The 16,197-nt window shown below is 44.1% G+C and overlaps 1 protein-coding gene across 4 annotated transcripts in view; it reads left to right on the forward strand.

Annotated features, from left to right (window-relative positions):
* Positions 1-16,197, forward strand: part of PDE8B (phosphodiesterase 8B) — a 260,529-nt gene that overhangs the window by 71,976 nt on the left and 172,356 nt on the right. The window contains exon 1 of one of the 4 annotated variants that reach the window (XM_084881267.1): positions 3,475-3,645. The exons of 2 other annotated variants lie outside the window; for them this stretch is intronic. In XM_084881267.1, the coding sequence (XP_084737393.1) occupies positions 3,610-3,645 (36 nt within the window). In that variant the 5' untranslated portion in view covers positions 3,475-3,609. Of the gene's footprint in view, positions 1-3,474; positions 3,646-16,197 lie in introns of those variants that run through there. One more of the 4 variants, XM_084881269.1, reaches the window with a different exon arrangement.

The following is a 16,197-nucleotide window of genomic DNA, read 5'->3' on the forward strand; positions in this document are numbered from 1 at the left end:
ATGGCACCACCATCCATCTAGCCACACAGGAAAAAAAACCTAGGGATTATGGTTGTTTCTTCTCTCCCCTCACTCCACTCCCCACACGCACTCTATCACAACTCCTGTCAGCTTTACATCAAAATGCATGCAGACTCATTTCTGTCAGCCTGGTCACCCCATCTCTCACTGGTATTATTGCAACAGCGTCTTCCTGCCCTTAACCCCCTAGAATGTATTCTCCATACAGTGGCCAGAGTCATCTTTTCAACAAGCAAATAGTATAGTGTTTCTTCTCTGCTCAAAACCATCGCAAACCTTCCTATTGCACCCGGCCATGCTAGCATTCTGCATCTTTCTTGAACTTACCAAGCAGATTCCTGCCTTAAGGATTTGGCACGTGCTGTTCCCTTCCCTGGGATTCTCTTCCCCCACATCTCTGCATTCCCATCTCCTTGGGATAATCCATGTGTCCGTTCAAATGTCTCTTCCATTTCCTAATCTGTGAGACTCTGAAAGACTCTGATGGGGTGAGCAGGGGTGGGATGGACTCTGGCACCTCTGAGTTAAACCGTGCCCTGCTGGCTCTGGCCTACTCATCCAGGTTGGCCTGGTGGGGATGACAAGGACCCAGATAGATTCTGGGTTACAAAGGGAGGGACAGGCCAGTGACACTATGATGAAGTGGTGGCTAGTTGGTAAGAAGAACAAGGGAGAAGGAGGAAAGCCAGAAGGCTATCGTTTGAATTTGGAGAGTTGTTTAGTAGCATTAATCACTAGGAGTCAGACTTGGTAGGAAAGTGATGGTTCTGGTTCAGAACCTTGCCTTGTGAGGCATTGTTAGGACTCAGACATAGAAATGACCAGTAGGCCATGCGAAGTGTGAGAGCAGAACCTCGTTACCCTGTTTTAGATCTCCCAGCCCCCCCCCCCCCCCCAACTAGAGAGCTCTGTGCCTTTGGTTTACTTCTCCTTTTCTTGTTTCCTTGTTTCCTTCTTTCTTCCCTTCCCTGTGCTGCAGTTTCCTTGCCTCTCCTTCTTCCTTATTCCTTCTGTTCCTTCCCTTTCCTCCTCCTTTCTTTCCTGTCCTCCCTCCTTGCCTCCCCCTCTTCCTCTGTTTAAAAATCACACACCACTCCATAATCCCCTTCAAGGTTCAGAGCAGGAAGTAAATATGGAATGGGTTAAATGTTGGGCTCAGTTTTGCAGTGTTATAACAGGGATGGAGTAGAAAACTTTTAAACATTAGGCATCCAGAAACACTTGCAATTTAACAAACATGTGCAGACTTCTGCTCGTAGTGTGAGACACCGTCTGTTTTTATGCAATATCTTGGGAACGGTAGACAACCTGCTGGCTGCACAGGAATGCACTGTGAGCAGATAGCCTCCTAGCACTTCCTGAGCAGCTCTTCTGGAAAATCCCCGCACTTACTGGGGTGAATAATGTGGCTTTTGTTTTTCGTTCATAGATAATTAGAAAAGGGATTCGGAGGATTTAGTGCCTTTACCCTCCCCCGTTGTCTCTTTATTAGTTTTCTTGTTTTACTTTTATTTACTTTTCTTTCTAAAAATATGTGTATTTTTTGCTTGGGTCAATTTACCCCTGAGTTTTTCAAACTGTCCTTTACCTGCTAGGCAGTTTTTAAAGTTCTTCAGCTGCTTTATACTCCTCACCACTCTCCTCCCCCATCCCTAACTTGACCTTTCACTTTCTGATGTCTTTGCTTTCTGCTTTTCCTTGTCTGTATAGGGCCTAAAAAGGCCATGACTATGAAATAATGGTAGCCAAAACCGGTTTGGCTCAGTGGATAGAGCATTGGCCTGCAGACTCAAGGGTCCCAGGTTCTATTCCAGTCAGGGGCATGTACATTGGTTGGGGGCACATCGATGTTTCTAGCTCTCTATCATTCTCCCTTCCTCTCTGTAAAAAATCAATAAAATATATATATAAATTTTTTTTTAAAAAAAGAATGGTAAACTATGCTGCTAATTTAAATGACTTCAGCCCTTCTACCCAATCCCTCTTTGCCCCACTTTCCTATTTCCTCCGTGGAAGGAGGAAATGTATTAATTTTGCTATTGTACATAAATTTCCACACATCTTGTGGCTTAACCAACACACATTTATTATCTCCCAGTTTCTGTGGATTGGAAGCCTGGGCATGGCTTGGTTGGGTCTGGGTTAACTGGGGCTGCAGCCTCTCATCTCAAGGCTCAACTAGGGAAGGGTTCATTCTCAAACTCCCCTGGTCCTTGGCAGGATATAGTTCCTCTCAGTTTGTTGGACTAAGGGCCTCTGCTCTTGGCCAGTAGCACCATTAGTTCATGTCACGTGGTCCCCCAACTTCTTGCTTTATCAAAGCCAGCAAGAGAGAATCTCCTAGTAAGACTGTAATATAATCACTGTAATATAATATAACGAAGTGACACCTCATCACTTTTGCCATACTCGGTGGGTAGCAAGCAAGTCATAAGCCCCCCTCCCCCTCTGCAAAGGGGAGGGTATTCCACAAAGGCATGGATACCAGGATAATTAGGGACCAGCTTAGAGTTCACACAGAGAAGAGTGCTTCTGGGAGAAAATACTTTGACCTCCTTAAAAAATGTCTATAAAAAGTCTCCTACCTTATCACAGACCTTTATAGATTATGACTAACACCAAAATAATAAAGTTTCTTCTTATCTCTCTTTGTGTCCTATGAACAAGGTTTTACTTCTACAAAATGACTTGCTTTCCTTTTTCTGCAGTTAGAAATCTCATCAGCCTCTCTGAATGAGAAAGCGAGCAGGACAAGATTGCTTTTTGAAAGTGCCTAAGAGCTTCCTATCTGCCCAGTCTCTTGATTCCAGCTCCTTAGACAGACTGGGAGGGGGCCAGGAGGAGGCGCAGCACCTTGGGTTGGATTCAGGTTTGACTCAGGTAGGTTAGCTGTCCACACAGTGAAGACGGAGGGATAGTCCGCGGACACACCCAGACAGCGTTATGTATTCATCTGAATACCAAAGTCCTCCTTTGCTGGGAGGAAGAAGGATCTTTGCTATATAGTATATATATATCTTCATGACTAAGGTCTCTGATTTTAGCGTCTCTAAAATGTAGTGTGCTCAGATTTGAATTGGGGAATGAGGAAAATCTGACCTTCAGCGTTTTCTTGGGGATCTAGGCACCAGGGGGTGAGAGTAGAGAAGGGTGGGCGCGGTGAGGAGGAGGCTGGAGCCTGCTGGTCACGAGCCCCAAGAAAGGCTCCATCAAGACTCAAATTCCCTGCGGGGAAGCGGGGGGGAGGGCAGGAGAGGCTCTGCTGGGAGCGGAGCCCCTGGGGAAGTTGGGGGCCGGGGAGGGGGAGGGGAGAGGGGGGAGAGCTTTAATCAGGCTCAAAGTCGGGGCTCCACACCCCAGGAGGGGCGCTAGGACCCAGGCACCGTCCGGCCTCGGACATGCCTGTGCCTTGGGAGTGAAGGCTCCAAGAGGTTCAGGCTAGCAGCCAGAGTCCGTCTGATCTACAGACCTTCACGTGGGCCCCAGACCTGGGGAGCAGGGTGCGGCGCCACCCCTGTGCCCTCCGTGCCGGGCTGCGGTGCGGGGCAAGGGCACCACCAGGGCGCCGGGCAGCCGCCCGCTGCGGGCATGGACCGTCCTCGCTGCGGGCCAGGTGCCCGCCAGGTGAGCGTCCCGCGCGGGGTCTGCGCGTCCACGGGCTGCACCCCTCCACCGGGCACCCGGGCGCTCGGGGCGAGCTGGGTAGGCGCGCAGGGGGCACAGGCAGACACCTGGAGCTGTCCCCGGGTCCCCTTTCAGCACCCCCAATGTGGGAAGGGTTCTTTTTTTTTATTTTCTTTCCCCCCCCGCTAGTCTCTAGGTGTCCCCGTGCCCAACTCCCTTCCCGGTGTCCTACTCCCTTCGTCCTTTCTAGGAGGGAAGCACCACTACTGCCTGGTGTAACTACCGGGCTTAAACTTAGGAAAAAGAAGTTTTAAAAAAATAACAGTGGCCCACCAGCAGCTGTCCTGAGTTGTACTGCTGGTGCGCGCGCGCGCTTTGCCACTGGCATCTGCTGCGCCCGAATGCCCGCGCCCTGAGCGCCAGGTGCCCCCGCTTTCCTCTCCGCGCTTCCTGTGGCTGCGTACCTGCCTCCCCTTCTGTGAAGCTAACCCCCCAGAGCCCCAGACCCCGGCGAGGAGAGGAGCGGGGTGTCCTGGGGAGTGGAGCTTCAGCGCCCTCAGTGACGCGCTCTGGACTCAGTGATCCCGGAACCCACCTGGACCTGCGCGCAGCGCCCGGGACTGAGCTGGCTGGGCAGACAGACCCAGCGTGAGGTTCAAACTGCCCGCCTCGTGTCGTCGGGAAGACGGAACATGGGCACAAAGAAGGGACGCGTGCCGTGGGTCGCAGGCAAGGGCCAGCGAGACCGGTCTGAGGCTCAGGGACGGGCGCCTTGTCCAAGGGGACAGTGTCACCTGAAGTGCACGTAGTTTCCAGGATCAAGTGTAGACAGGACCCCCTGGACTGTTGTTGCTGCAGGTGAGGCATGCACCAGCCTTTCAAAGGCTTGAGTAGGGGTCCGCAGCCTTCAGCAGGCTTCTCTGGATAGCCTCTAGGTTAGCCGTGCCTATCCATTCTGCTTCTAGTTCAGTCTGACACCCGTTGACTGGCTCCAGGTTGCCAACCACAGAGAAAGGTCGCTGGCGAGTTGCGATGGACGGACTGTGAGTCTGTAGGGCTGCAGGGCCACCACCACAGTGCAGCCCCTGCCACTTCTGCCCCTGCAACCTGTGCAGGCCACTACCAGGTCAGGGCGCTGGAGGGCGTGCCTGCTCTGGGAGCTCCTGATGCGGGTGTCAGAACCTGAAGTTTTAAACACGCAGTGCTAATCTGGAAGAGAGACTTCCTCCAAATCTTGTGTTGGGAGAGAGTCAAGAGAAACATTTACACGGGGCACGTCGCGGGTAGGTGAGGGGCAGAGGACTCTCCCTCTAGGATTTTAGAATCTGTGGGCTGGCACTGTAAGTTCTGCTTGACTGCCCCTGGGACCTTGACTGAACTATTTCAACCTAGCTCCGTTTTCCAAGAAGCAAAAAATTGGAGAAGGATAATTCAGCAGCAGTGGAAAGAGCATGCATTAGGAAGCCAGTTCCAGCCCTAATTATACCACTGACAAGCTGTGCAACTTTAGGCAAGCCACACAACCTTGCTGGGCCTCAGCTGCCACAAAAAAAGCTTTAATGCTGGGGTCCACTGTGGCAGTGATTTGCCAAGCTTAGACAGTCTATGAATGCTCAGCAGTTCTTTGTAGTCTAGATTGTACTGGTTCCACAGAGCATCCATGGACTGAAAAGATGCTGGATCGGAACTGTGGGTGATTTGCATTTTAATACCAATCTGCTTATAGAGCCACCCAAATCTTTCAGGCTTACTGTCTGTGGATATAAGCCTGGATGGTTTAGTTAATACTAAGAACACACTGTGAAGGACCTCAAATAGAAAGTCCTATTTAAGTTAGAGGGTGATTGCATAAAACTTATTTCTCTGCATTTGAAAGACCCTTTCCATAACCACCTTGTTAAAGAAATGAGGAGAGAAGCCCCAGATGGATCCCTCTGTGAAAGAGGGCTGAGTGTGCAGCAAACGCTGTAGAGGTTATACCTGATAAGCAGTTTATTTACATGTGAATGACTCCGTTAATATTGTCTTTTCTGAATGGCAGCTTATCAGTTTGGTAATGAAACAATAAAATCTATATTAAATATTGGAATGCCTAATATTTTTAGAATTGATTGACTTTTTATTTAATTTCAGGAAGGGAAACGAGCAGGATGATTTATTATGATTCTTCCTAGATAATTTGTTTGAAGAGATTTAAAAAAAAATAAGCAGAAATAAACACAACACTATTAGAAAACATTTTTTCTGTTTCCAGTATCATCATCATCAGTACCCTAATGATGAATATCTATTAAGCACTTCCTATGTGCCAAGCACCTTTCTACCCAGTTTTTGTACATATTCTCATGGTATCCTGTTAGTATCTTCTGAAGGAAGTACTATTATTTTTTTTTCAGTTTTACAGGCGAGGGAACTGAAGCTTCTTGCCTGAGATTACACAGTGGGTAGGTGATAGGACCAGCCACTTGGGCTTATTTACAATGATCAAAGCAATATGCAAGAGAGGGGAGCAAGGGAGGCCAAAATGCGCCTACTCAGGGTCAGTGCTTGGAGGTTAGTAAATCTTTTATGAGTGGTAATTTTCCTTTTCTGATTTATCCTTTCTTGTTTTTATCAATATGACTTGGTTATCTTTTCACATGAGCAAAGAGATTGACCTCATTCTTTTAAACACTTGAATAGAGTGCAAATGGATGAACCATAGTTTATTTAACCAATTTCCTGTGGATGAGCATTTGGAATATTTCTAAATTTTCATAATCAAATATATAGTGCCAGCTTAATGAATATTCTTATTTATACACCGAATGGCCAGATTATTATGAGATTATTATGATCTTTGTATGCATAATAATCTCCCCACCGGTGCATGAATTCGTGCATGGGTGGGATTCAGCCAGCCTGGCCAGGGGGAAGGAACATGGGCTATTGGCTGGCCTGCCTCCTGGTCGAGGGGACAATTTGTATGTTAGCTTTTTATTATATAGGATATACGCAGAGTGGCCAGATTATTATGCATTCAGAGCTCATAATAACCTGGCCACACAGTGTATATTTGTGTTCGCCTGTTTTCAGATATTCCTGGTGGGTGGAATTGCTATGTGAAAGAGCATGGTTACTATTTGATATGTACTTTCTAATAGATACTCCAACTTGCCTTCACAAAAAGAAATGTAATTCTGGTTTGTGCTCCAGTTCTTCTGCTAACATATTTTTGAGCTTTTGGTAAATCAGTGAATCTGAATGAGTCTCAGATGTGTCATCTGTAAACTAGGGTTGGTAGGTCTTATTGCCAATGTCTTTTGTGGAAATATGTACAATCAGAAGTTGAACAAATGAAATTTTTCTAGATGTGACTATTTTTTAACCTACAAAAACAGAAAATTAATGTGCTTTCACCTAATGGCACATGAACTTCTGAAATACCTGTTTTTGGTACTCTGGCTTTTCTGAGCGAGATTTGTGTGTGAGATGAGGCTAGGCTGCAGTTACAAATTAACCCTGAAGCCTCAGTTGCTTATTTCTCATTCCCATTGTATGTCCAAAGCAGGTTAGCAGAATTCCCAGCTCCACACAATTACGTAGGGGCCAGCCTGACAGCAGGCACTCTACCATTTTGTAACTGCAGCGAGTTTCAACCTTTTTCACATCATGGCACACGTAAGCTAATAGCTAAAATTCTGCCGTACACCAAACTATTTTTTTTTCCTATCTGATAAAAAATGGGTATAATTTTGACTCATTCACACTGGACCGTTATTGTTGTGTTGGCTGTTGTCATCTTTTTATTTGACAATCTAAGGGAAAAGAGGTCAGTGCCTCTTGTTTTGAAAATCTTTATGGCATTTGGGTTAAAAATCCCTGGTCTAGAACATGTAGTTTCCATGGTCCCTTGCAGGGGAGGAGGGAGACTGTGGAAATTAACACCTCCTCTTCAATGCCTCCGACCGGAAATGAAACATATTTCTTTTATTTGTAGTCTTTTGGTCACTATTATTTACATGGAGCTCACTCCAATGCATGGAAACTTGGAAATGTTGTTTCTTGTGTACAGCAAGAGGAAATGGCATGGTGAATACATAGCATTGCGCATGCGTTTGCTAGGGCTGCCGTGACAAAGTACCACAAAGTGGGGGGCTCATACAACAGAAACCGATTTCCTCTCTGTTCTGGAGGCTCTAAGTCCGCAATCAAGTTGTCGGCAGAGTTGGTTTCTTCTCGGAGCCTCTCTCCTTGGCTGGTAGGTGCCACCGTAGGGGAGGAAAAATAATTTTCCCTCCACTCTTCTAGGTTCTTGGCTGAGGACCCCCGTATCCCCCCATAATAAAAGACAGATTAACAGAAGAAAAACTTTTATCAGAAGATACAAGGCTCAAAAGGCAGCCAGACAATTGAGGTTTATACACCTACTTACATACATAGGAGCTAAGATACCCAAGCCAAGGAGAGAAATAGGATCTGGGGCATCAAGCGTGAAAGGTGAGAAGAGCAAATGTTTGGTGAACAAAGGTTGCCCTGCCATGCAGATAAGTCTCTCAGATGAGTACGTGATTTCTGGTAATAGCTCTCTTCCTGGTACAGGCCCCTTTCTAATGCAGCCTTTCCTTGGAAAAGGGCAACTTCTCTGTTTTCAGAGCTCCTCCTCTCTGCGGTTTCTGAAAAAAAACAAAAAAAAACCGATCAGCTTAAAATAATCCTGATGCCAAAGAGGGATATTTTGGAGTGGCACATCCTGCTGCCCTTCCTATCTTCTCTCTGCGTCTTCTCATGGTCTTCTCTCTGTCTGTGTCCTAACCCCTTCCTCCAAAGGCACCGGACATACTGGAATAGGACCCACTCTCATAACCTTATTTTATATTAATCACCAACTTTAAGGCCCTATCTCCAAATACAGTTACATTCAGGGGTATTAGGGGCTAGGACTTCAATCTGTGAATTTTGGGGTAAGAGGGTACAACTCAGCACATAACACATTGTCTCTGTCAGAGCGAACTGAGGTTCACTTACCTTGTTTTTATATGAGCAGATCAGTTTGCTTCTGATGCCACATTATGGAGTCTTCTCCCTCTTCACAGCACATCCCCGCCCCCCCCCCCCCCCCCGCCCCCCTCGGCTCCCCCATTGATTAACGAAAGTGTTATTTTCTGAGTTTCCTGGTTGTTATTTAAAGGGGCACAATGTCGCTACTTGTAACCTTTTATTAATGGCATTGAATCTAATGCAAGTCAGGGTGGCTGCAGGGGAGAGATGGGGAGCATGGTGGCTGAGAGCAGGAACGCTAAAGCAGACCTCCCGGGTTCTAATTCCAGCACCACCATTTGCCATTGTCAATTTAAGAGCACCCAAACATGCAGAGAATTTTAATGAGTTTATTTGAGCCAAACTGACGACATATGCTAGAGAGCAAGATCTCAGATGCTCCAGAGAATAACAGTTTGCAGTTTCTTGTACGCATTTGTAATTAAGGAAGATTGCATGGAGATGGGGAGGAAGCAAGGTGGAGATTGGATTACGGGATAGTGAACAAGATGATGGGGTCTCTTGCAGATGGTTACAGTTTGTTTCAAAAGTGTGTCAACCTAGATGCACAGAAACAATGGACAGGGCTTCCTTAAAGCAAAGATAAAGCTTTTATTAAAAGGTTATAGATCTAGGGCACGACTACCCACCGTGACCTGCCCAGTTAGGAGTTTGTGATCAGATCACCTTGGGAGGTTACTTTTCATGGAATCTATTTTTTCATCCATATCAGCAGTGTTTCCTCATACGGGAAGAGTAATACCTCACAGGGTTGTTGTCATAATTAAATGAGATAAAGAAAGTAGAGTGCTTGGTATACACTAGAGCAGTGGTCGGCAAACTGTGGCTCATGAGCCAGATGCGGCTCTTTGGACCCTTGAGTTTTTAGAAAAGGCCAGCTTAGGAGTACCCTAATTAAGTTAATAACGATGTACCTACCTATATATTGATAGTTAAAAAAAGTTTTAAAAAATTTGGCTCTCAAAAGAAATTTCAATCATTGTACTGTTGATATTTGGCTCTGTTGACTAATGAGTTTGCCGACCACTGCACTGGAGTATAAAAAACGGTGGCTGTTATTATTTGCAAGTTTGGAAGCTCCTGGCACCCTTCATGCCCAATGTGATTGCCGAGACCATGCCCCAAGCGCACAGACGACCCAGGGGCTCTGCTACGCAAGCTGCCAGAGCTTCCAGTGCATGCCTGAGAGGCACGTGTGCCTTATGTGATAGTCACTGCATGACCACTTTAAAACGCCAACAGCTCACATCCATTAAAGTCATAGGTTCACAATTAGATTTGAGAGCGGAACACCAACACAAGACTGTTCCCTTAAATAGCCCCTTAATATTATCATCCACACTTCAGTTGAAGCAACTCGGGTTGGCAGTTAACATGATTTGTAAAAGCAGCATTTCTGTGTTTTTTTTTCTGCCATGTTCCCTTTCCCAGTGTAATGGCCCTGAAATTGGGACAAGTTCCACGGTCCATGGCACCTGAGAGATAGGCCTGGGAACTTTTCCTATTAACCTGTCTGTGAGATGACTGCAGACTTACCTTCTCACAGCATCTCTCCGTGGAAACGTAGGAGTTAAGATACGTGTGGATTTGCTCAACACCTGCAGTGGATTATCTGTCTTATTGTGAAATTTATTGTGCAGACTCCTGGGACTGCACCGGATGGGGAGAGGTTGGAATTGTCATGTGGCCTTGGGCCTGCGGGACTGGAGCAGTCTAGAGGCTAGTGGGGTACCAAGCAAGTGACTCCCCTGGGATCAGGGAACCATGCACCTCATCCCCAGCAGCTGTCCATCCCCCATGAGGCGGAAGGAAGCAAAGACTGCATTGTGGGTAGTTGCAGGGCCTCCTTATGGGGCAGCAGATACTGTGTGAACTTTATTCCTGCCCCTTTTCTTACCATAAAGCTGAGTGGCGTGCTAGATTAAAGCTGAGTGTGTCTTGTGACTTGTTGGCAGTCTGAATTCGTGATCACCTGCTGCTGGTGGGGCAGCACCCCATCGATTTGTCTTGGCCTGGCGGTGGTTGTGATGGACTTGTCATTGCCAATATATGGGTCCACTCAGTTTTAGGTTTTAATCTTTTCAACCCATTTTATATTTCAATCGACGTAGGTGCATTGTTGCTAGTATGTGTTGAGTTTAATTGCTGATTAAGATGACTTCCAAAAGTTCCACCGTGATTTGGCTTTGAAACAAAACATTGTTTACACGGTTATACAGAGTCAAGGAAATAGACCATGGGGTCTATTTCGATATTGATAAAGCAAATATTTGTTTTTGAATGATGCAATTTCAGTTTTGTCTTTGAAAAGTAGAAGCCAGGTGCTTTCAATAAAGAGAAGGTACCCGCCAGTACGTAAGGCTAACTTCATGTTTTGTTATTTAGATAGGTGCAAAAGGATTGCCTATCACATGTCAAATAACGAAACCAAAGGCAAGAGGAATTACCTGATTCCTCAGTATATATGAAAAAATTCAAAGCTGTGAGAGGCTAGTGGGACCAATTCTTGTATCTTTAAAAAAATGCAGTGAGTGGCCAGATTATTATGATCTCTAATATATATATTAGAGGCTCGGTGCACGAATTCACGCATGGGTGGGGTCCAGTCAGCCTGGTCAGAGGAGAGGGGACATGGGTGGTTGGCCGGCCTGCCTGCTGGTCGAACTCCTGGTCAAGGGGGCAATTTGCATATTAGCCTTTTATTATAAAGATATATACTGAGTGGCTAGATTATTATGCATTCAGAGATCATAATAATCTGGCCACTCAGTGTATATGTTTTATCAATTTTTAGAGAGAGAGGAAGGGAGTGGGATAGAGAGATAGAAACATCAATGGGCTGCCTCCTGCACATCCCCTACTGGGGATCAAGCCCACAACCCGTGCATGTGCCCAGACTGGTGACCCCTTAGTTCATTGGTTGATGCTAAACCACTGAGCCACACTAGCTGGGCCAATTCTTATAGCATAAGTATAGGACTGTCATTAGGCCATTATATCATAGTTTAATGAGCAACACTTTTTTCTTAGCAGTACATAAAATGATGGTCTTAGATTTGATGATATATGGCGAAAATTTTGAAGAAGGGAATGGAACCCAGGGGTCCTGTCTTTCAAGCAGTCCATTTTCCCCTGCTGACACCAAGGTACACCTCCTCTGATCTTTGTATTGTCTGACCTCAGCTTCCATATTGGTGACTCAGGTCACTTGCTCGACCCAGAGATTGCATGCCTCCTTAGGAGTGAGGAGGCTAGGAAATAAAACTTAAGGAGGCCCTCAAGTGCAGGGCCAGCATCTGAGAGTGATAAATTTTGTGGCCTAGCTGCCTTGCTTGCCGTATGTTAGTCCCTGCCCTAGTTGATCATTGAGTTTTCAAAATTTTTCCTAGATGACTAAGAAAATTAAACTGATATACAAGTGGGTGAGAAAGCAATTATGTAGCACATATGGCCAGGCAATATTCTCCACTGTAAATATTACTCCTGAGTGAGATCTAGGGAGAGTATTACTGAGAAAATGGTTGGGAAAGTGACCTAATAAATGTGTTAATACTGCATGAGTTATTTACCTTGTACATATGTGCAATTAGCTGTGGCTTATTAAATAGTGGGAAAAGTTTTCTAGTTTCATTTAGTTTAGTTTAGTGTTGTTGTTTTTTTTTTTTTTTTTTTTTTTGTTTTTTGTTTTTAAAGAAAATTCTCAAGACCTTCTTCCTTGCAATGCAATGGAACTTAAAGAGGAAAATTAAATTCTTCAGGTAGCTTTCATCAATTTTTTTTTTCTGTTTTGAAAACTGCACAACAGATTTTCTTAGTAACCTAAGAGTGCTTTAGAAGGTTGAGGAGTTCTAGATCCTGTCCTAGCAAGATTGAGATAAATGATATTGACAAAGGGTTTACTATGAGCCTCTTTATCAAACAGCCCATTGAACAGCTTTTCTGCCTGAAGAACATAATCTTTCTAATACACATTTTCAGGTCTCGAAGAGGAAGAACTCGGGTTTATCCCAGGCTAGCATTTCCTGAGGGACAGGAGCCACTGATGTGCTTTCACCATCTGTCTTTTATTGAGCAGGCTTTTCCTTTAAGGGAGGGCATTTCAGATCTCATGACATGGCATGCACCAGAGTTCTCAACCAGCTGTCACTCATGTTGTGTGGGAATACATTCTGTCAGAAAGGCCACGGCTCACCCAGATCCTGTGGCTACAGGGGTTGCACAGGAGGAAGGGAAGCAGGAAGGTGGGAGAAGATAGTGAAAGAAGTAGAGGGGTGGGCTGCTTGGAGGAAGAACACAGTGCACTGTGTCCCAACCCTTTTGCATCACCGCATGTAGAGGACAATGACAGTGCTGTCTGGAACAGTGGAGTCAGGGAGCAGGCTCTGTGTGCACTCCATCCTGCATGGATGGCCCGAGAGCTGAGAGAATCGATATCTTGTTGTGCTATTGCAGTTTGGTGGGCACATTGGGGTGGAAAATGTGGCCCTTAGAGGTGGGAGGGAAAGGACCACTGAGTTGTCCATCTCTGCCTGCCTCAAACACCCAGATGGCCTCTTGCCTTGGCCCAGGTGTAGCTGGCCTTCTTGTCTCTGCCTTTAGGGTCATATACTTGGTCTGCAGGACTTGTCTCTGTCCACGCAAGATCGGAGGTCATTGAGAGCTGCAGCAGTGGAGAAAGGTGCAGGCAGCTGAGGTCACTTCTTTCCTCTGCTTTATCATCTGTAGAAGGACCAGGCTTCTATTGCTCATGCAACAAGCAATAACTGAGCATCCAGCGTGAGTCAGACAAAGTTTCTCACCTCTTGGGGTTTACCTTCTGGTGTGGGTAGATGCTGAAGAATGAAAGAGAGAAAAGTCAGATGGTGGTATGTGCCCCAGAGGAGATAAAGCAGGAAAGAACTCCCAAGTCAATTCTCAATCCTTACCATAAATTTCAAGTAGCCACTGATCTGTTTATTCCAGTAGACTAGATTTATCTTTTTTTGGAGTTTCATATCAACAAAATCATAAATGTAGCCTTTTGTGTCTGTCTTCTTTCACCTTGTGTAATGATTTTGAGATTCGTCCATGTTGCCATGTGTATCAGTAGTTTATCACATTTTATCATTGAGTAGTATTACATATTATAAATGTGCTATAATTCATTTATTTATTCACCTGATAATGAATATTTGCATTGTTTCCAGTTTTTGACTATCATTTTAAAAGCTTCTGTGGACAAGCCTTTGGGCATATGTTTTCATTTCTCTTGGTTGAATACCTAGAAGTGAAACTTCCTGGTTATCTGGTAAATATCTATATATCTAAAAGCCTAAGCAACCTCTTGACTCTTTAACCAGTAGCTATGATGTGCACTAACCACCAAGGGGCAGACGCTCAATGCACAGGCATGGAAACATGGAACAGACTGATGAATCTCAGAGGGGAAGGAAGAGGGGAAGGAAGAGGAAGAGGTGGGAAGAGATTAACCAAAGAGGCCAGTGCATGGGTTGGTGCCCTGGTGGGGTTCCTCTACCTGGCCTGCAGAGATCAGTCTGACACTGGCAGTCCAACATCCTCAGAGGGGTCTCGGATTACAAGAGGGTGCAGGCCAGGCCGAGGGACCTCACTGGTGCACAAATTCATGTATTGGGCCTCTAGTTGTTTAATAAAACACTGTCAGACTGATTTCCAAGAGTGATTGTACTAATTTACATTCCCATCAGCAATGTATGAGCATTCCAGTTGCTCTACATCTTTGTTATCACTTGGTATTGTCAGTCTTTTACATGTAAGTCATTTTAATGGATGTATAGTGATAGCACATTGTAGTTTTATTTGTATCTCACTGATGACTAATGATTGCTGAGCATTTTTTTCCATGTGCTTACTAGCCATTTTAATGTTTTATATTTGAAGTGTATTCCGAATGTTTTGTCCAATTTATAATTGAGTTATTTGCCTTTGATTATTTATTATAAGATTTTTTTGAAATGTATTCTTTATTATTGATTTCAGACAGAGGAAGGGAGAGAGAGAAACATCAATGTGAGAGAGAAACATCAATCAATTGCCTCCGCCACACACCATAGTCGAGAATTGAACCTGTAACCTGGGTATGTGCCCTGACCTGGAATCAAACCCGCAACCTTTTTGATCTACTGAACGATGATGCTCAACTAACTGAGCAACCTGGCTGGGGCTTTATATATTCTTGATACCAGTCTTAAATATGAGAGCAGACTTTTACAATTTTGATGAATTTCAGTTTATCTTCTTTTTATGGTCTATGCATTTATATTCTTTCTAAGAAATCTTTGTCTCTGTGTTTACTTCTAGAAATCTTTTAGTTTTAGCTTCTTTAGTTCTGAGATCAAGTTAAGATTTGTGTATGGTGTAGGGTAAGAGTTGAAGGTTATTTGTTTTGCTTTTGCATATGGCTATCTGATCATTCTAGCACACTTGTTTAAAAAATTATACTTTCTCCATTTAGTTATCATGGCACTTTGATTGTGAATCAATTTCTCCTAAAAATATGAGTTTATATGTAGACAGTCTTCTGTTCCATTGATTTATTTGTCTGTCTTATGCCAGTACCACTCTGTCTTGATTACTATATATTATATTAAATTAAAAATTATATTAAATTTAAAAAAATTATATTAAATATAAAAAATCAAGTATTATTTATTTTCCAATTTTGTTCTTTTTTTTTTTTCAAAGTTCATTTGGCTATTTTAGATTCTTTGCATTTCTATACAAATTTTAGAATTACTTTACCAATTTCTACAAAAATGAAGTCCTGCTCTGGCTTGGTTGGAATTGTATTGCACCTACAGATCAATTGAGGGAGATTGACATATCAGCAATATTGAGTTTTCTAATACAAGGACATTTACATAATATATCTATTAAATTAGGAATTCCTAATTTCTCTTAATAGTGTGTTGTAGCTTTCAGTGTGGAGATCTAGGGAGAAATTTTTATGCTTTTTAAAATCATTGTAAATAACATTTTCAACTTCAATTTTCAATTGTTTATTGTTAGTACCTGGTATACAATTAATTTTTGTTCACTGACCTGTATTGTGATTTTGTTAAATTCACATCTTTTAGCAGATGTTTTTGTAATCTTTAGGATTTTCTATGTGTACAATTGTGTTTTGTTTTTTTAAAATATATTTTATTGATTTTTTACAGAGAGGAAGTGAAGTGAGAGAGATACAGAGTTAGAAGCATCGATGAGAGAGAATCATCGAACATTGCCTCTTGCACATCCCCTACTGGGAATGTGCCTGCAACCAAGGTACATGCCCTGACCAGAATCGAACCCGAGACCTTTCAGTCCATAGGCCAACGCTCTATCCACTGAGCCAAAACTGGTTTCTGTTGTTTTTTGTGAATAAATGAAGTTCTACTTTTTCTTTTTCAATCTGAATATGTTTTATTTCTTTTCCTCTATTGTACTGATCAGGGCCTCCAATACAGTCTTGGTGATAATGCCCATCTGTGCCTTGTTCCTAATCTTGGAGAA

This window comes from Pipistrellus hanaki, assembly GCF_964339955.1.
Source record: "Pipistrellus hanaki genome assembly, chromosome: 4".
Taxonomy (NCBI): Eukaryota; Metazoa; Chordata; class Mammalia; order Chiroptera; family Vespertilionidae; genus Pipistrellus; species Pipistrellus hanaki.